This window comes from Melospiza georgiana, chromosome Z (genome assembly GCF_028018845.1).
Source record: "Melospiza georgiana isolate bMelGeo1 chromosome Z, bMelGeo1.pri, whole genome shotgun sequence".
NCBI classification, from domain to species: Eukaryota; Metazoa; Chordata; class Aves; order Passeriformes; family Passerellidae; genus Melospiza; species Melospiza georgiana.
Window position 1 is genome coordinate 34,435,900 of NC_080465.1, and position 19,217 is coordinate 34,455,116.

At 42.3% G+C, this 19,217-nt stretch overlaps 1 protein-coding gene across 1 annotated transcript in view; it reads left to right on the plus strand.

Annotated features, from left to right (window-relative positions):
• The first annotated feature begins 2,270 nt into the window (after nt 1–2,270).
• The window catches only part of TTC39B (tetratricopeptide repeat domain 39B), a 74,052-nt gene continuing 57,105 nt past the window's right edge, over nt 2,271–19,217 (plus strand). The window contains exon 1 of the mRNA XM_058043969.1: nt 2,271–2,393. Within this exon, the coding sequence (XP_057899952.1) occupies nt 2,343–2,393 (51 nt within the window). The 5' untranslated portion in view covers nt 2,271–2,342. The remainder of the gene's footprint in view (nt 2,394–19,217) is intronic.

Genomic DNA, 19,217 nt, shown 5'->3' on the forward strand with positions numbered 1-19,217 from the left:
CAGACTTCAGTAGCAATTTTCATGCCTTAGCTACCTCAATCAGGCACGATTTGATGCAGTCATCTCCTCCGCAATTATTTTAGTACACATCTTTGTTCTGACTGGAGAAAGGCCATTGATATATATCACCCTCAATCTGCCCAAGAGTGTAAGAGTGGGGAAGAGAGAATACAGTAATATAAATGAAACCTATCAAGAGCTAATTTTGACAAAATGATATACTAGTCCTTGGTCTTGAGTTTGCTGAGTACATTAACTGAACCTCTGACTCATGGAGCTACGTCTTCCACACACAGCAACCACCTATGACTTAACACTCTGCACATTAATGAGATTCCCCAACCTAACTTTAGAAGTGTTGGTGCTATAGTACATTAACAGTTTCTACAAAAACTTAAATGATCGTGTTCATGTTAAGTTTTTATTCTCTGTTGCTAGTGCATAACTGCTTAGATATGTGGCTTCTGCTGAATGGCATAACTAATTCTCATCCAGATCTTATGTATTAGTTGTTATCCTACACATATAATGCATATCCCACAGTATTCTGTTAAATAATAATAGTGGTTAAAAACTGGGTTTCAAATGGAGATAGTATGCTGCTCTAAGCTAAAGGATACCTCAAAGGGATTGCCTCTGAAGTTGAAAAACAGAAAGAGAATCATGTCTTCAAAAGAGAATGATAACTTGCAGAATAATCTTTGTGAACAGCATAAAAAAGGTTTCAGGTGGAGCTGACATGTGGGCAGACATGACTGTGCTGTGAGTCAAATACAAAGCATGTATGAGCCTGTCTTCTGCTTTTGCATGACTAGTATATTTCATATGCTTCAGTTCAATCCTGGAAAATATTAATATCACTGGAATATCTTCCAACAAGTTGCCAGTAAAGAAACGCATTCAAGTGCAATATGAGAATGGGAGAACAGTGTGTCTGTGGTACCCTAACTGAATTTTGCAGGAAAGGTGAACATATTTATGCCAGGTTTTCCTCCCCTTTTTACTTAGCTGAGCTGAGTAAAAATAGCAGATACATCAGAGCAGTCTATGTAAGATTAGTAGGGACACTTCAGTTGTCAGTTTACATTGAAAGCCTGTACTTTTGCCTGTTCTTAGACTTCAGGACCTATCTAGACTATATTCCCAAATCTTACAAAAAGCTCTTAAACTGTATCTTCCTCCTGGTTAGCTGAATCTGTTCAATTCTCTTTCTCTGTTAATCTCTCTCTGGTTCTAATGGAAGCCAGACTAACAAAACTATATGTATTTCTTAACAAGGGCTGTGACAGAGAACCAGAGAACCAGTAGGACGTGGGCATCATGCTACTACCTGCCTTTCAGTTGGCATTGACCTCAGCTGGCAGAATACAGAAAAGCGGAAATTGGTATATTTTGAGCAAAGAGCATTATGATACTGTGAACTAAAGACAGGACAAGGTGAGGTGGGGGACTCTAAGACTTCTCAGAGAACTGTCTGCTTTGTGAACTTTCTTTCCAAGCAAGAGCCAGCATGGTGATGAAGCCGCTCTTCCCCAGAGCCTGGCCACTGGGAGCTGAAGGGCTCTAAGCGCAAGTTTCTCCCGGACATCCGAGAGTGAGTACCTGTAGGTCACTGACACATCGGAGCGGCAGGGGCCACCCGAGGCCCCTCCGCACACGAGCACAGCCCGCGCTGCCCTTCCCTGGAGCGGCGGGCCGGGCGGCGCGGCACTCCCCGGCGGAGGCGGCGGGGCCCGGCACAGACCGCCAGTCCGCCACCGCTGGGTCAGGTGTGCTGAACCGGCCCGGCTGCCGCTCAGGTAACCCAGGCACTGGAAAGGACACCGCGGGAACGACTGCGAGAAGCTTTGCGGCACCTCGGTCACTGAAGCCGGTCACGGTGGCGGGAAGCCGCAGCGTGGCTGGAGGTGGGGCTGCAGGACGGGGGCTTCGGCACGAGTTTGGGACGACGCTCCGCTTCCTCCAACCCGTCCAGCTGCACTCTCCGACCGCTCCCGGGTCCGGCAGCCCCGGGACATCCCATGCCGCCCCAGCCGAGAGGCAGCGCGGGCCGTGTGGCGGGGGCGGACGCCGAGGGCCGGCGGGGCGCGACCGGCGGGGGCGGGTCCTGCCATGCAAACGAGGGGGCGCGGCCGCCGGAGGCGCGGGGCGGCCGGGGCGGGAGGAGGCGGCGAGCGCGGCCCCGGACGGACCGGGCGGGAGCAGCGGGGCCGGGCCAGAGCGGGCCGGATCGAGCGGGGGCGGCCGGGAAGGGCGTGGGGCGGTAGCGCCGCTGGGCTGGGAGCAGTGGCCGGTGCGCGGCGGCCGCAGAGATCTCTCGCGGCGGGCAGCGGAGAGGGAACATGGCGAGCGTAGGAAACGGCACGGAGGAGAGCGGTGGCGGCGGCGAGGAGGTAAACGGAGGGCGATTACCGAGGGGCTCCGGGCGTGCGGACAGCGAGCGGCCGTCCCCGCCGGCGCGGCGGCGGCGAGGGAGATGTGGGCAGGGGCTCCTCTGCACCGGCCGTCCCGGTCGCCCACCTGCTCCGCGGTGGGGGCTGATGGGCGGGCGGCCGGACAGGATAGGGGCAGGCCTGACCGCCGGTCTAGGGGCGAGTCCGTCGCCTGGAGTTGGGGAGAGTTGTCCCGGCAGCGGGGCCGCAAGCGGCCCCTTGCCGCGTCCCCCTCATTTGCTTCCTTTTCTTCTTCATTTCTCCTTTTCCCCCCCTTTTTTCTTTTTTTTTTTTATTTTTAAATTTTGTCTTTAACCCCAGCTCCGTGCGAGCGTGCCGCACGGCCGCTCCGGTGCGCGTCCCTCCCGGCGGGCGGGCGCGGGGCCGAGGGACAGGTGCGCGGCAGCGGCCACCCCCGGCGGGGCGCACCGTGAGGCCGAGCGAGGCCTCGCCGCGGGGGCGTCCCGGAGCGCCCCGTGGGCCTGGGGTCTTACACGAACACTGCCTTGGAAATGCAGCTCGTCATAGCTGTAGTGTGCGTAAGATGCGTTTATAATTTCCCCGTTGTTTTATTAAAGGTCCTTCAAACAGCCCAGACAGAAATGCCTCCAGACGATCGCTTAAACTTGAAGATTGTCCTTGTTACACTGTCAGTGTAGAACACCGGTAGCAGGATTCCTTGACAACACCTCTCAGAAACTGGTGATTGGAAAGTGTTCTCCTAGATGAGCTTTGAGAATGGTACTGCCAAACTGAGGCAGTTTTAACTGGAGCGTGCTTTTAAACACAGATACACAGATACACGCAGTCCTGGCAGGCACGTGTGGGAATACAGACTTGATTTTTGACTGCACAGTCTACAATGAGCAATTTTAGTGTTGCATGCTTCCAGCAGCATCTTCAGGAAGGTTGGCAAGGCAAACCTGCCTAAATTTTGCTGAAGATACTTTATGAATGAGTACTCAATAATACATGCTTTTTCAGTGCGCAGTGTGTGAGGTGTGGCACTGTTGAGATGTGGCAAGTGTCTAAAGTCTACGTAGGACTTGCTATGCCGTGCAGTTCAGTGGAACTAGCTTGTTCTTGGTTAGGGAATGGGAATGTATGTTAGCCTGTATTTCAGAGCATGCTGTGAAAGTTTCTATTTCCTAAGGTTATATGTGGCAGCAATGAAGAGGATGTGAAATGCTTGAATTTCATTGTATACCAGAGTGAATCACTGTGAAATGATAAAGTCATCTCTGTGAAGCCGAGATTTTTATCCAGTTGGGAGAAAAAAAAGTTATTGACTAGCTCTTGCAGCTCTCTCAGTGAACAAATAGTTGGAATTCACAGCTGTTGAAACAGGTATTCAGCAACTTTGTTGTAGCCCAGCTGTTCTGTAAGAACAGTGGGAAAGAATGTACTTCACTGAGTTTGATGTTAAATGCTAATGCTTTTTCAGAGGAAAAGAAACTTCCATGCAAAAGACCAATAAAATGAAAAGGTGGGCATAAAAGACCATGAAAGAGGCGTTATTTGAGCAATACCTTGCAAAAAGTGTAAAGTTTTCTCAACATAAGCCTAAAAGACCTCATGCTCTTTGCATGTGCCTGATTTGCTTAGTGCTTGATCCTTTGGAGTCTGAAACAGACCTGTAGTGGTAATGCAGAAAATACTTTGATTTTTCCTGGTCAGATTCCAGAGTTCAGGAGGAGAGGGTACATGGTTATCTTGGGGATGGTCACTGCTTTTGTAAAAAAAGTTGTCTGGACCACTGTGGACTGTCTTTGCCTAGTCAGTATAGTTAGTATGTCAGTATATGTTCAGTATAGTCTCTTTACTAATAAGCTTGTTGTGATTTTATGCGCATGGTAATTGTTTTTGAGTGTCTTAGCTTTTTTTTTTTTTTGGTGTTTACAGAGGCTGTGATGCATAGATACAGAGGTAGCAGCAAACCTCTATAAGCCTTTTTTTTTTATGAGCTACATGCATCTAAATACTATTGTTTACATAGAGCACAGCAGATGGGAGCTCTGCTTCCTGATTTAAGTGTGCGTGCTTACTACTATATAACGTAGCTTTTAGCATAGAATTTTGCTTTGCAGGGACTTGTGAATGCTTCTTCGCCCCTGAAGCTTTGAAGAGGAATATGTTAAACTAAAACTGGAAGTTGTTTCCTACTTAACAGGACATAGACCAGCAAGAACCTTTCTTCTAAAGTCCAAGCATAAGGTACCAGGTAGCTGCCTCTTGCTGTAGTCTGTCCCTGAATAAAATTTGTGCTTTTCCTGATGCTTCTTGCAGCTCAAGGAAGTGCCAGATACCGTGGGGTTTTTGTTTGTTTGGAATTTTTTGTTTTTCTTTTTGTTTGTTTGGGGTTTTTTTGGGTTTTTGTTTTTGTTTTCCTGATTTATGTCTCATTGGCTGCAGCTGTGGCTTTCCGGTGGGAACAGGGAGAAAATGGCATGAAGTGTAAATAAATCTTTGGATTTTTTAAAACTAACGTAAGTGTATTAGTCCATTGGTGGTTTTTTGTTTAAAGGAAAAGAAACCTGCCAAGAGGAACCAGAGACCTAAGACTAAGAGGCTGTATCAATGAGATAGTGCTGTGGGTATGCCATCTAGGGAAAAAAATAGCTCTTAAACTCAGTATTTTCATGAGTGCAGTGTTGCTTCTGTGGTGTTGAAGTGTGTTTGTGGTCATTCTCCACTATGAAGCAGTTTCCTAAATACTATGTGATCAAAGTGTTCACCTGTGGTGTGGCCTATTGTGAACTCAAACCTGATATACCATCAACGCTTAAACTGCTATATGACACTGAATTCACCCCTTAAAAGAATTCACAATGGTATTCATTTGGAATGAGTTATATATACAGACATACTTACTGTTAAGGGCAAAGTAGCATTCCCAGCCACTGGAGAGTCTTCAAGCAAAACTTTAATTCTTCTCCCCATCCACCCTTTTCCCATCCCCCCTCACTGTCTAAAGATTACTTAAAATAGCGGGCCAGATCTGCTTCCCTTTAAGTTTACTCTTTGCTGCCCTGGTTTTTCAAAGTCTTAAAGCCAGCTTAATTGGTTACTTGGGGATTCCCTATCAATTAAAAAAAATTAACCCACAAACCCAGTCCAGGTCCTTGTGAATCTGAGGGGTGTGGCTGGACACAAAGGTTTATGACTGAGAAGCATCTAGATGATAAAAGAATTCCTTGCTTGGCCAAAGGGAGCTGGACTAAGGATTATTTACAGATCTGAAGGTGTTTTGGTGCCCTTGCTGTGGTAAACTCTAGGGTTTTGTCCTGACTTTAGCTGGGGTAGAGTTAATTGGTGTAATGCTGTGTTTTGGATTCAGTATGAGCACCCTGTGAATAACAGTGACTTCTAGTTGTTGTTAGGTAGTGCTTACCCTAAACCAAAAATTTTCATGAGCTGCCAGCAGCTGGGTGCACAAGAAGGTGTGAGGGACCGTGTCCAGGACAGGTGGCCTCATACCCTTGAACACCATGCCCAATATATAAACTGGGGGGAGTTTGCTGGAAGGGGCCAGTCACTGCCTGGGGACAGTCTGGATATCAATCAGCAAGCAGTGAGAAATTGTATTGTGGATCACTTCTTCCTCTTGGGCTTTATTCTCTTCTCCTTCCCCTTTTCTATACTGTTGTTATTATTATTAATTTTACTTTATTTCAGTTATTCAACTGTCTTTATCTCAACCCATGGATTTTACTTTTTCCACCCAATCTTATTCTCATCTCACTGGCCAGAGAGCAAATGAGTGGCTGTGTGATACTTGGTTGTTGACTGGTGTTAAACGAGGACAGTCATTTTCTTGTGCCAAATAGGAGTTCAGGTAATAACAAATCTGACTAGAACATGTTAGAGAAAATTTTTAAAAGCATTTGTTGTATTAATGGTATGGGAGGAATACAGAGATGCTGCTCCCTGTTGTAAGGAGAAAATTTGTGCATTCAAAGCTCAGGGGGAGTTGAAGATGGCCAGGACTGTCAGAACAATAAAAAAAGGTTTCGTCCTTTGATACGTCAGTAGCAAAAGGCAGTGCAGAAATAACGTTGTCCCATTACAGGATGATCACTTCACAAACAGGGACATACACAAGGCAGAGATGTTTAATGCTTTCTTTGCCTCTCTTGTCAACACTGAAAATGGGCTAAGCGTGTCCCAGCACCCTGAGCTGGAGGACTATGGCTATGAGAATGAAAAAGTAGCTGGATACCCAGAAGTCTGTGGGGCTTGATGGAATTCAGCCAAGAGTACTCAAAAGAGCTGGATAATGTCATTCATCACAAGATCTCTTTAAATGAATTTTGAATGGTCTTGGGAATCTGGAGAGGTCCCAGTCAATTGCAATCTGGCTAACATTTTCTGAAGAGATGGGACTGCAAATGTGGTCCTGGAAACTACAGGCCTGTCAGCCTCATTTCAGTGACCAGTAAAAGTGTGGAGAAGATTATTCTGGGAATAATCTTCTCTGCAAGCATTCAAATACAATGCAGGTGTCAGTCAGAGCCACTATGGCTTCATGAACGGAAAGTCCTACTCCGTACCATCAGAGGAAGAGAAGATCTTTAAATATGTCAAGAAGGTGACAGACTCTAGCTCCATTGATGGGCACTGCAGGTGGAGCAACTCTTACAGGTATCAGTCATTCATATAAACAAGAAGAAATGGACACACAAGTCAGCTCATGGTAAAGTAGGATGAAGCAGGGCTATCGCAAGAGCAGGAGGAAAAGACAGAAAAGAGACAACAATTCAATACCTTATCCCTGAGTGAACTGTGGAATATATTCCACCCATCCTGGAATTTTAGAGTAAGGAAGTAGCTGGGATTTCTTTGCACAGAAGGGGGCATTACCAAGGCAATTAGGAAAAGAATACAAGTTGTCAGCTTCTGGAGGATACTCCTGTCAAGCGTGAAGGAGTGAGGTATCCCCTTAAGGGAGATGTTATGTGACACCCAGGCTAGTGGATCACCATGTCCAGCGCCTGAGGGAATCAGCCATGCTAGAGATGATTTATTGTGACCAAAACAATGTGCAGCCACCCACAGATCCAGGTGAAATCCAGAGTGCATAACTGTTAGGGGTGGCAATATGAGTGGAGCACACCATGCACCATTGTTGTGTGCCCGTTTATTGGTGATAATGAGACAAAGCTCGGTAGCTGCAGAGACAAAGAGGCAGTGGTGGTGGGCAAGGTGCTTGTCAGCTCTGGCAATACTGAGTCCCTGTGGACCAGAAAAAATGGTTGAGAAATGGGAAAAACTGTTCCAGAAGTTCCAGCAACAGAAAAAATGACAGATCCTACTCCTCATCTGTACGGCCCAGTATCTCTGCTATTAAGTGTTCTTTGCTCAAGTGAGAGCATGTAGAGGGTAGACACTGTGGGTTGCTCTGTGTTTTAGTCTGAGGGATCACAGAGCAGGCATGAGAAAGTGGGATGGAAAACCTACCTTGAAGTCTAGAGGCACTGGTACTTGAGTTGTAGGAAGATACAATCCCAAATGGCTTTTTTTACCAGGAAAATTGTTCTTCCAGTCTCCAGTTTACCAGAGTGGAAGATCTTATCTTACTCCTAATTTTTTGCAAAGAAATTCTAATCTTATTTTCTTTATATGAAGTAAGTGGACAGTCCAGTGACCAGGAGTGGAGGGGCCCTGATCCAGCCAGGTGTAGGAGAGGGGCAATCATGATTATTAGACTGTGGATCCGACAACCTAGCATGTCAGACCCATGGGTGTATAAGGCTCTAGCAGTCACCAGTGCAGAGTCAAACTATTAAGAACCCACTTGTACTTCTGGTGTGACAAGGGCATCCCAGTAGCTGACTGTTGGAGGCTGAAGTGAGCTTGACTGGGAGTGAGTGGCAAAAGCACCTTACTGTGATGACCCCTGAGGCCCTGTGCATCCTTAACAGAGGCTACCTCAGGAAAGTACATTTCAAGGACCTAAAGGGTACCAGTGGTGCTTTGGTGTCTCTGCCTAGCACCAGCAGAGACCATGATTCTCACCCAGAAGCTGATCAGCAAACTCCAGAGCCAAGGAGTGATCAGCAGGACCCACTCACCCAGTCAAGTCCAAGGGAGAGTGGAACTAAGGGACAGTAGAACTCTTGTGGCCTGACTGAAGTCATGCTAGCTCTGAGTGCTGCTTTACTGGACTTGCTGGGACTTGAATAACAGCTGGACTCAACGGCCACCAAGTGGTGCCACAACTGATATTATTAGCAGATTTTTCTCAATGCCTTTGGCAGCAGTGTGTGGGCCAGAGTTCACTTTCGCTTGGCGAGGTGTCAAGCACACCTGCAACTGACTGCCTTAGAGTTGAAACACAGCCCTGCCAGGGGGATGGGGTGGGGAATGTGAGGTGTGATGGGGTGAAAGAACATCTATGTGGTATTTAGTTGCTGGCTTAGCTGTAGGTACAAGCCCTGACTTGTATTAAGGACAGCTTGGCCAATTCAGCTAATCTGTGCTTCATCTCTAAACTAAGCTATTAAGGAAAATTTAGGTAATGAAGGTCTTATGATGCATGTTGTACTCTCTTGAACTGCCCAAGCAGGGATAAACACTGTATAGGCTGGCTTTACCAGCCTGGACAGTTTATCTTCAGAGCTAATTTCAAATGAAACCAGCATCGTCTTTAATTCAAAAGCCGGTTAGTACTTGGTTTAAGTACTCAAGAGTTTCATCCACTGCTGCAGCAGCTGCTGCACTTATGATTAAAGAACTTCCTAGTGGTATGCTTCTTTACATCAGTAGCTTTCTATAATAATGAACTTAAGAATAAATTATAGAATGTGCAGCACTGGCTATTTTCTCACTCATATTTATACTGAGGATTCTTCAGCAGTCTCAATAGTAAGGGATGGTGGTAGCTGCCCTTCCACAGAGACTTTGAGAAACTGGAAACAAGCTGTTGTGGTGCCCTTTTCACCTTAAAAACTAGAATGTGGTGGAAATATGGAACTGGGAGGCACTGGTGGGGGTGCTTTCTCTCTTGAAGGATAATTTTTTTTTAAAATCCTCATCTGACTTGTATGATTTTGTTTCCTTGAGTACACTTTAGTCAGCTGAAGAATGTAAAATTTGTACTCTTCTTGCTTGCTTTTTCCAAAGTGTTGTGCTTTGGCACATGGCTCATCCATTTTTCCTGGTTCTGTGTGGGCTCTCCTACTGTCAGAGCACATTGGCATCTAAGATAAGGACCATTCTATTTCAGCAGCGCAAATGGAAAGCTAAACAGGACTAGTAATTTCTTTTTTATTTAACAAAATTAGGTTCTTGTCTGTACTTCCAAGATTCTGAAGTTCCTAAGTTCAAGTAAAACTTTGCTTTACTTAATAGGTGTACCTGTTGAGAGGTACTGTTTCCTTGTGACTACTGTTCAAAATAAGCACGTGTACTTCAATTTTATACTACATATGTTGTTCTGAGATGGCTTACTTTTATTTTTTGCATTTTTCCATTTCTTACTTGCTTCCTAGAGTCATGCATTTGCATTCCTTGGTTGACTGTGACCAAATCTGAAAGTTAATTAGGCAAAAAACCCTGAGTCTTTACTGATTTACTAGAAGGAAAAAGGAGTATGCGGTATTCCGATTAAATTTTCTTCGTTAATATTCACTATTGTTAACCTGTGAGTTGATTCTCCTCAGAGCAAGAGCTAAAGGGTACAGAAGATACGGGAAAAGGTGGAGTCACTGCAAAAAGCACCATGTGCCTCTTAGGGAGACAGATCTGATGTAAATGGTGAAAGCTATGTACCTATGAAGTGAATTTTAAAAAGGAAGTATATTTTGCTTTTACTTCTTTTCTAAGTTTGGTTTGGTTTTGGGGTTGTTTTTGTTTGTTTAGGTTGTTGGTTTTTTGTGGTTTTTTTTTTTTTTTGTTAGTTGGTTGTTTTTTTGGTTTTTTTGTTTGTTTGTTTTTGTTTTTAGTGTTTTTTTTTCCTTAGAGAAAGGGTATGAGGTGGTGATACTTAAATGCTTACTTGTATATGAATGGAAAAAAGTATAACCAAAAGGAAGAGTTAGCTTTTTTCTAAGGTTTTGGGTATTCTTTGTATATTGAACTGGTGCTATTCTGGTGTGGGAAGTAGAATCCAGTATCTTTTAATGTAGCCTTTTCTTGGAGCAGTGAAGGTTACTGTCACTACAACTGTAAATTGTACAGTTGCCTTGGTAATTGGGCTAAAAATTTGCCAGTCATTGTAGAATCACAGAATGTTAAGGGATTGAATGGACATGAAAGATCATCTAGACCCAAGCCTCCCAGCCAGAGCAGGGACAGCTCCCATTAGACTAGGTTGCTCAAGGTGCTGTCCATCCTAGCCTTGAACACCGCCAGGGTTGAGCCATCCACAACTCAAAATTAAGACAGGTCTGAACTGTTTCTACCACAACCTACATGGAAAGACCATTCTGTTTCATGTATAAGCTTAAAGGGGGATGTTTTTCTTCTTGTAGTTCCAGTCAATCTATGTGAGAGCTATGACTTTGTGGAAACACGTTTGGTTCTGCAAATGTTTTTTCTTTTTTTGCTGACATATTCGTGCCAGTATGCTTGGAGAAACCTCTAGACCTGATGAGCTTGATGAAACTGCCAAGTTGATGCCTTGGCTTGGATGAAGGTTCTTGCTAGGCCCCTCTCTTGGCAAAGTGGTTGTGTGTTGAAAGAGAAAAGGAACCTGGTTGCTTCTTGGCAGACCATACATTATTTAGCAGCATGGACCAGGATGACTCAATATAGGAGTAGGTGATAGACATGCCTGATCTTGTGCCTCCTGTCTTAAGTAAATCTCCCAAAGATTGCCTGACCATAAGGACATATTTGAAACTTTCCTTACTATTGCAACTAGTACGGTTTTCTTTTCCTGAAGTTCTGAAGTAGTCTAAGAGTTGGACACACATTACTATTAGTATGTGTTCTGATTAGAGCCTGGACATGGCCAAGACTTGTGTGCCACAGTTAGCCAAGTGTTCACTTGAATAGTCAGAAATGGGAGAGTTTGTGAGAGCTGAAAAATCCTTCTGCTTTTTCAAGCCCTCTCGGGTTCAAAAAAAGGTTTCTGCTCAGTCAACAGTAAATATCACAGACATGTGGACTTACGCGCATACACCAAGTGCTAATGGTAAAGTTTTCTTATCAAGCGAGTAAAGACTTGCTTGTCATCTTATTCTGGAGTAAGGAGGTAATGCTGTTACCACATACTAAGGCAAGATAATCTACTGTCTTAGTAGCAATGCTATTGTTTGTTGTGATGCAGCGAATGAATTGTGCTTTTATTCCAGTTCTCTAAAGCATTCAGTTTGCCACAGAGTGGTATATAAACTTCTGCAAGCCAGTGTTTGGCTGTGCTGCACTCCTCAGATTTCTTGTCATCCCCAGAAGTCAACCTCACACGCACTCTTGCTCTCCAGAAATCCTCTTATTGGAGGGTGAATGAGGACAGTCTGTCATCCAAACAGAGAGGAGGTTAGTGGAAAACCTGTTTCTGAAAATAATTGTGTGTCTGTCAACTCTTGGCAGCACTGGTTCTTCTAAAAAGTGTAGTGTTGGGTAGGTGAGTAGGAATACTTGTCTGTAACTAGTAGTAGGCCAGAGGAAAGAAAAAATATTTCTATTAGTTTTAGTTGAGGGAAGTGGGATTATAGTGATGATAGAATATATCACACTGGCTTTTATTTTCACCAAGAAATAATGGACTAAGATGAAGATGTTTTGTCTGGATTCTCTCCCTTAAGGCTGTTGTTACTAAATCCATTGGGGCAGTTAGTTAAACTTAATGGCTTTGTGACTGTGTAATTTTGTGTTTTACTTTTTGGTTTTGGTGGTTTTTTGTTTTTTTTTGTTTATTTGCATTTTTGGTGGTGTCTTGTTGTTGTTGTTGTTGGTTTTTTTTTGTTTTGTTTTGTTTTTGTTTTTTGGGGGTTTTTTTTTGTTGTTTTTTTTTGTTTGTTTGTTTTTTGTTTTTTTTGTGTTTTTCCCCTTTTCTGCAAACTTACTATTTCCAGGGCTGGAGAATATTTAATATTTTTCTTTTTTTTTCTCTTTAGCATATATAGTAATTTATGGTTAAACAGCTACTCTAAGGACCTGTGGCAAAACTGGAGATAGGCTACTGGAAATATGGTGGAGCGGTAGAATTGCCAGTTGTGGATTTGGTAAATCCATCTCTTTTTAGGTGTATATTATGGTATAAGCCCAACTGACAGCTCACACAGCTATTTGCTCACTACCCCACCAGTGGGATTGAGGAAAGAATCAGAAGGGTAAGAGAACTCATGGGTCGAGGTAAAGACAGTTTAATAGGAAAGCAAAAGCAGTGCACAAAAGCAAAGCAAAACAAGGAGTTAATTCACTCCTTCCCTGGGCAGGCAGGTGTTCAGCCATCAAAGGAGAGCGGAGCTCCATCACAGGTGACAATGACTTGGGAAGAAAAACATCACCACTCCATAGCGTGGTGATGTTTCTTCTACTTCTTCTACTTTCTTCTTCTTCCTTCCCTTTACGTACTGAGCATGATGCCACATGATCTAGAATATCCCTTTGGTCAATTTGGGTCACCTGCCCCTGCTGTGTCCCCTCCCAACCTCCCATGCACACCCAACTTCCTCCGCAAACTGGAATACAAAAAGCAAAAAACAAAGCAGAAAACAAAAACTTGCCTGTGGGTAAGTCCCTCTGAGCAATAACAGAAACATCTCTATGGTATCAACTCTTGTGTTCAGCACAAATCCGAAACACAGCCATATGCTAGCCGCTGTGAACAAAATTACCCCAGCCAAAACCAGCAGAGTGAGGCGTCTTACACAGATGTTCAAGGTTCTTCTCGCTCAGCTGGCTGGAAGGAGCTGAGTAAACATGCAAAAACTGAAGTAGTCCTCATTTTTGACAAAACCCTCCCACCTTAATTTGGGGAATCAGTAATTTGTTACAAAAACAATTTAAAATAATGACTTTGAGAAAAGTAATATATAATAGGGGTTGACTTTTTTCATAAACTGTAGCATAACTGAATACTTATTGTAGTACAGCTTTTTTGGCTCTTCCCAGTAAGAAAAGTATTTTGAAAAGTAATTCTGTTAGCTGCATTAAGGAAGAACAATAGTGTTTGAGCCATTTTAATCTAAATATTACATTATTTTTAATAGATGATGAAGATGTTCATTATTATGTTCCTTTTCAAGAGAAATGGGAAAACCTTAGGAACTCAACTTTGGAGACAAAGCAATCTGCCTAAATTTAAGTGTGTGGTTGGGACCAGAGAAAGAATTTAAATGTAAGACTTGGTGCAAGCATATTGCTAAATAATATTTAAATCTGTGCCATGTTCAGATGGAGAATATTAGCAGGAAAAACATATGCAGCTCTGAGAAATACAGTTTAATATACCTACCTGTGTAGTCTACTTCCCACCACTGAAGTAGCTGGCTTTGTTAAGGGGTGGTCTACTCAGCTTCAGCAAAGTTTTCTTAAAACCATGGGAAAGAGACATTCAGTAGCAGCTCAGTGTCTGTTTTTTAATGTCATTTGGATTGAAATGCCGCACAGTTGTAGCTCTGAATAATATGGGGTAGCTCATGGCCATTCCCTTCTCGAAGATGACATACTTGGTTTGATGCTTTGCCAAAGTGCTGTATCTTCTGCTAAATGTGAACTATGTAATTTCAAGTCATGTTGAGATGAAGGGATGGCCAAAGTTGTATAGTTAAGCTTCAGAGTGAACATTTTTCTCCGCAAATGACACCAAAGGAGTCTTAAAATCCAAGACCAAAAAAAAAAAAAGGAAAAAAAGTAGGTTGTTTAAAAGTCCATTTTCCTTATTTGAATGATAGGATTTTTAGCTGCTGAGTTCGTTAAGTTATATTTGGATTGGAAGTGCAAACTAAATGCAGATTTTTCCAGTTTTGTTCTTTTTTGTGAACTGGAACCAAATATAGGGTCATGTTAGTGTCACAAATCAGGTCCCCCATAGGAGGGTCTTCCTGGAAATCATGGTCTGTATTTATTATCTTCTGCAGTTCAGAGTTCCACTGTGAAAGACTCCTCCTAACTGCTTTCTCAGTTAGTGCTTGTTGTGAATTTGTACACTGGAGTACTGAAAAAGTGCTTGTAATTTTAAATAGTAATGTTTGTGAATGAAGAGGAGGATGTTCAGGGCTGTAAGGGAAAGTAGGCAAGAAGTTATTGGGTACATGTTGAAGTTACTAGTTTCATGCTGAATCAGCCAGAGTGTTCATCTTACAGGTATGTCATCACAGGTAGCTGTGCATGGGCACAAATGAAGGAACAGTAAAGAAAACATAATGGGGACAAAAATTAGACATTACTTAGTGGTTTATGTGCTTTCTCTGAACAGCGGTCTGAGTTGCAACATGGAACACAGTTTGTGGTCCTGTTACCTAGTTTTTCTACAAAAAGCAACTTGTCTTGGCCAATGGGATTTGTACAGTTGCCTTCAATTCCTGTCAGTGTTTCTGTGTGGGTGTTTTCTTCTGGTGCAGCAGAGAAAGGAAGTTGCCTGACATCACTGAAAGAATTGACGTCCAGTGTGGTTAATATTTTGGCTTAGTTTCTTTTGTTTTTTAAATCCACATAACATGTTGCTTTGTGTTTGATGTTTGTGGAAGTCCTCTGGTGTGAGGGAGACATGTCGAGAGGAAGAAGGGGAAGCTGAGATTACATCTTGTGATGACAGCCAAGGATATAGGGCTTGCCTGTACAGTTGTCTCTGAAACATGCTCCTCTTGTCCTTGACTGAAAGTTTTGTGTCTGATCCTTTTTCTTTGTTTTAGGTCTGGTCTTTGCTGTAGATGAGATAAAGCAGTTTTATTCTGGGAAGGTAAACTCTGTATCAGTTTTGTGGTTTATATCTTTGTAGATCATACCATAGTACTTGGTCTCTTCAGTTTATGTATGTGAGGTCTGGTAGCTATTGACCTTAGATTTTATTAGTTGCAGAATTTGGTCTAAATGGTATCTTTCTAACATTAAAAAATAGTCACCCTTAAGTGTTTGTGTGAATGAGTAATTAAAAAATCCATGTGAAATTTCAAAAACTTCTGCAACAGCATCCACAAACTGATAAAAACTTTCTAGTATATAATGACTGTGTGCTAAAATGAAAATGGATAAGGATAGTTGTATTAGGTAGAGATCAGCTATGATATAAGTAGTTTCCTGGCAGCCTGGAAAAATTGTCTGTGTGATACTTCCCTTTCCATAATTTAAAAGAAGATCTCTACACCTCATGTAACATTTTTGGCTTTTTTTCAGTTCTGTGTCTCTGGGTGCTGGTGGAAGGAAGAAAGGGTGCAAGGGGAGGTTGAGTGCTTTGGATTGAACCGTTGTGCGGTTCACGCAGGATTTCCTTTGGCAACGTGTGAGTCATGAGAGGCAGAGACACTTACTGCGGTGTGGGCTTGCTGCAGAGGAGCCAGTGCTCTGATTGCCCATGAGTACTCTGGAGGAGGAGGAGGAGGGAGTGTGTGTGCATGAGCAGCTGCCTAGAGGCACTGACAAACTGTAAACTTACAGTTGTGGTAAAGTGACCCTTTGGGTAGAAGGAGTGATACATCTGGTAACAACTGCTTATTAATCCTGTCCTTGTTATTACATGCCAGCTGGATCTTTGAAAGGCTATAAATTCCCCATGACGTCAGTAAGCTGTACTGGGGGGTGTGCATGCTGGGGAATGGAACTACAACTGTCTGTCAGATGTTACAGCTTCCGACTGGGAAACACATGCTGCTTTCTGTGCACTTGTGTAGTCCATTTGTTGTCTCTGTTCTGGATCCTGCAGTACCTGAAGAAATACCATGCTCTGCTTGGGGATGGACTGGAGGAAGAATTGACATTGGGGGAGACATGACAGAAGAAGTAAAGCTGTAGACTTACATGGACACTTGGCACATTACCAAAATTTAGGGGGGCATTAATAGGCTAACTATTACTTTATGTTAATGAAATTTTTGTGTTACTTGTAGGGTTTTTCTGTTTTATTTTCTTGTAAGAATTACTGTAACTTCAAATGAGAATGTGTTCTTTTTGTGTTTGCCTGTAAGTAGCCCAGGAAGAACTAACACTTTAGCTTACTGGCTGGTTAAGTCAAGATCTGATTCTGCTTAGTGTAATTTAATGTGACATTTGGTCTGAATGTGACACCGTATTTCTGTGTTAGGTGTTTGTCTGGCTTTTTTTTCTGGTGTAAAGAACAAACTCCCTAGAATGCATCTAAAGTAGTTAATCATTAGTTAATTTTTTACTAGTAATGTTTTTGAATTACTAAAACCTTTTGACAATGCTTTTCTGGTAATGAAAATATATAAAGTAGTTTTCAGAAGAGATGGAAGCTAGTCTTGCACAGAGAGAACAAGCCGTGCTCTGGACAAAAGTCGCTGCTTTCATCTTGCATTACAGCCACTTTTAACTGTAGATAAAGTTGATTTCTAAAGGTCTCTTCTGTTACTGCAGTTAGTACTGCTCATGGATCAGAAAATATAGAGACTTTGAAGTTCTGAAATAAGAACAACTTATTCAAAAATAGGGTTGTTGGAATTACCATTACTGCAGCAAGATCTTCTTTTAAAGGAAATGCATCAGTTAAGAAAAATAACTTAAATTGCTTTTCACATAAAATAGAACCTTGTGGTGCTAAATATGCAGCAGCTGCTATTACAATTCATATTCTTTACAAATGAGTGATCAGCTGTATAGTCAAGCAGATACTTAACCAGAGGAAGACAGGAGAAGGTTAAAACCTAAGATAATAATTTTAATGCCCCTTTCATCTTTTTTTTATTTGTTACAGGCAAAGCTAGCCTTTATTAGTTACAGGGAGATTGTTTTTAATATGAGGTAAACCTGTTCTGTTCCCCAGCTTGGGGTCATCTCTGTAATGTATTAATATCACCAGTGGCAAAGTAATGTGTCTTGAATGAGATTTAATATAGGATTGTTGATTACATTGTAGTTTATAAACATTCTGTAACACTGTCAAAATAGCCCTCTAGGAAAGCTGTAATTTGATTTTGTCTGCATAGTCTATATTAAGTGCATGGTGAACCATAATTAGGGTTTTTCCAGGTGGCTTTAGACATCTCTTGGAAGTGGTAAGTATCAAGCATCTTTATATGAAATTGCTTCGTGAAGTCCAGGACAACACAATGTGCTCTTCGTCTAGCTATCTATACTTTGCTTTAGTGGGAAGTAGACTCCACTGTGTCTGTTTCTTATGTTGAGTAAGGACTGTCTCTTAATTGTAACTGCAGCTTGACTTTCTCTATGTCTTTGTGTTTAATCCATCCTATGTGTGAGTTACGTGTCAGTAAAAACTGTCGGGTTCTGCCTCATCAGTCACATTACAAACACTGAAGTATGGGAATGAACGTGGAAAGGTTAGATGAAAATGCTAAATAGACCTACTCTTGTGAGACAGGAGGCATGATACTCCACCTCCAATAAGAGCTGTTTTCTGTTGTTTGTTAAATGGATCTTCCAATAATATTTTTCTTTCCTCTTCACGTAACTTTTATTTTATTTGGTAGGTTGTGTTGACTCAAGTGAGGGCAAAAGGTATCTTGGCTTCTTATCTACTGATACCCTATCTCTTGAAGTGATAACATTTCATTATCAGCAAACTGTCTAGTGATCCTTTGACTAAACTGAGCTGAAGTTTCTGTGGATGTTACTGAGTCATGGAAAGTTAAACTTGATGAGAGAGAGCCAATTCTGAACTAAAATAGATGGTAGGTCACTGGCTAGGAAATACTAACCTTCCCAGATTGTGGAAGACCAAGCTTTTTGGTTTGAGTTCAGTGTGGCTGGTAACTTTCAAGTTGCTCATGCCTTGACTGCCTGTGTTAAGAGAGTTAACTTGCTCTCTTTATGCTGCTCTGCCTTCAGTTAGTGTCTCAAAGTACTCTCTGCTTGTGTCTCTGAAATTACGTTGTGTCCACCTCTTTTATCAAATGAAAAATAATAATGAAATTGGAAGCCAACCGAAGTTTATTGAAAGTTTATTGTTAAGCTGTGTGGCTTAAAGTAGGAAAAGCCTTATCAGATTGGTCTTTCAGCAGTGGTATCTCATCCATGTTTGTGTCCAGTGTCCTGGAAAAAGAGCTGTAACTAGTACTTACTCATGTTGGAATTATTAGGACTAGAAAGATGTAGTAGAACTCTTGCTAACTTTATAAACATAATAAATAGCATCCTAAAATTCTTTTTGATTTCAGTGGTGTTTTATGCAATTTCTGTGGAATGACTGAATGATGGTACAAGATTTTACAAAAAACTGATGAGCTTGACACAGAGTTCTTGAAATACTTAGAGGCTTGTCTGCTGCAAGAATTAATTTGACTGAATAATCTTTCTTTTGGCTAGGAAGGACAAGCTTAGTATTTTCCCTTGTGTAGTATCTGTTTTGAGAAGAATGCTTTTGTATTCTTTCAGTCTTCTCGGGCCCTGTACTAGCTTTTGTGTTCTTCTCAAATTTCTCTTTCTACTGTAGGAAAAAGAAGATGTATCCAGACAAGCTGATTGTATTTGCCTTTCAGGTTAGGATTCCTTGGCAATCAGTTTTGTGTAATGAGGTTGACCAATAATAGAATCATATGCAATATTTGCAGAGATTTTCTATGAGGAGTGCACTTTGGTGCAAATGTAATTAATGTTGAACTCTTGATTATGTGGTTTGTTTGTTCTGTTGTTGTTGTTTGGTTTTGTGTTTTGTTTGTTTGTTTTGGTTTGTTTATTTTTCCAGTACCACTTTCAAACAGA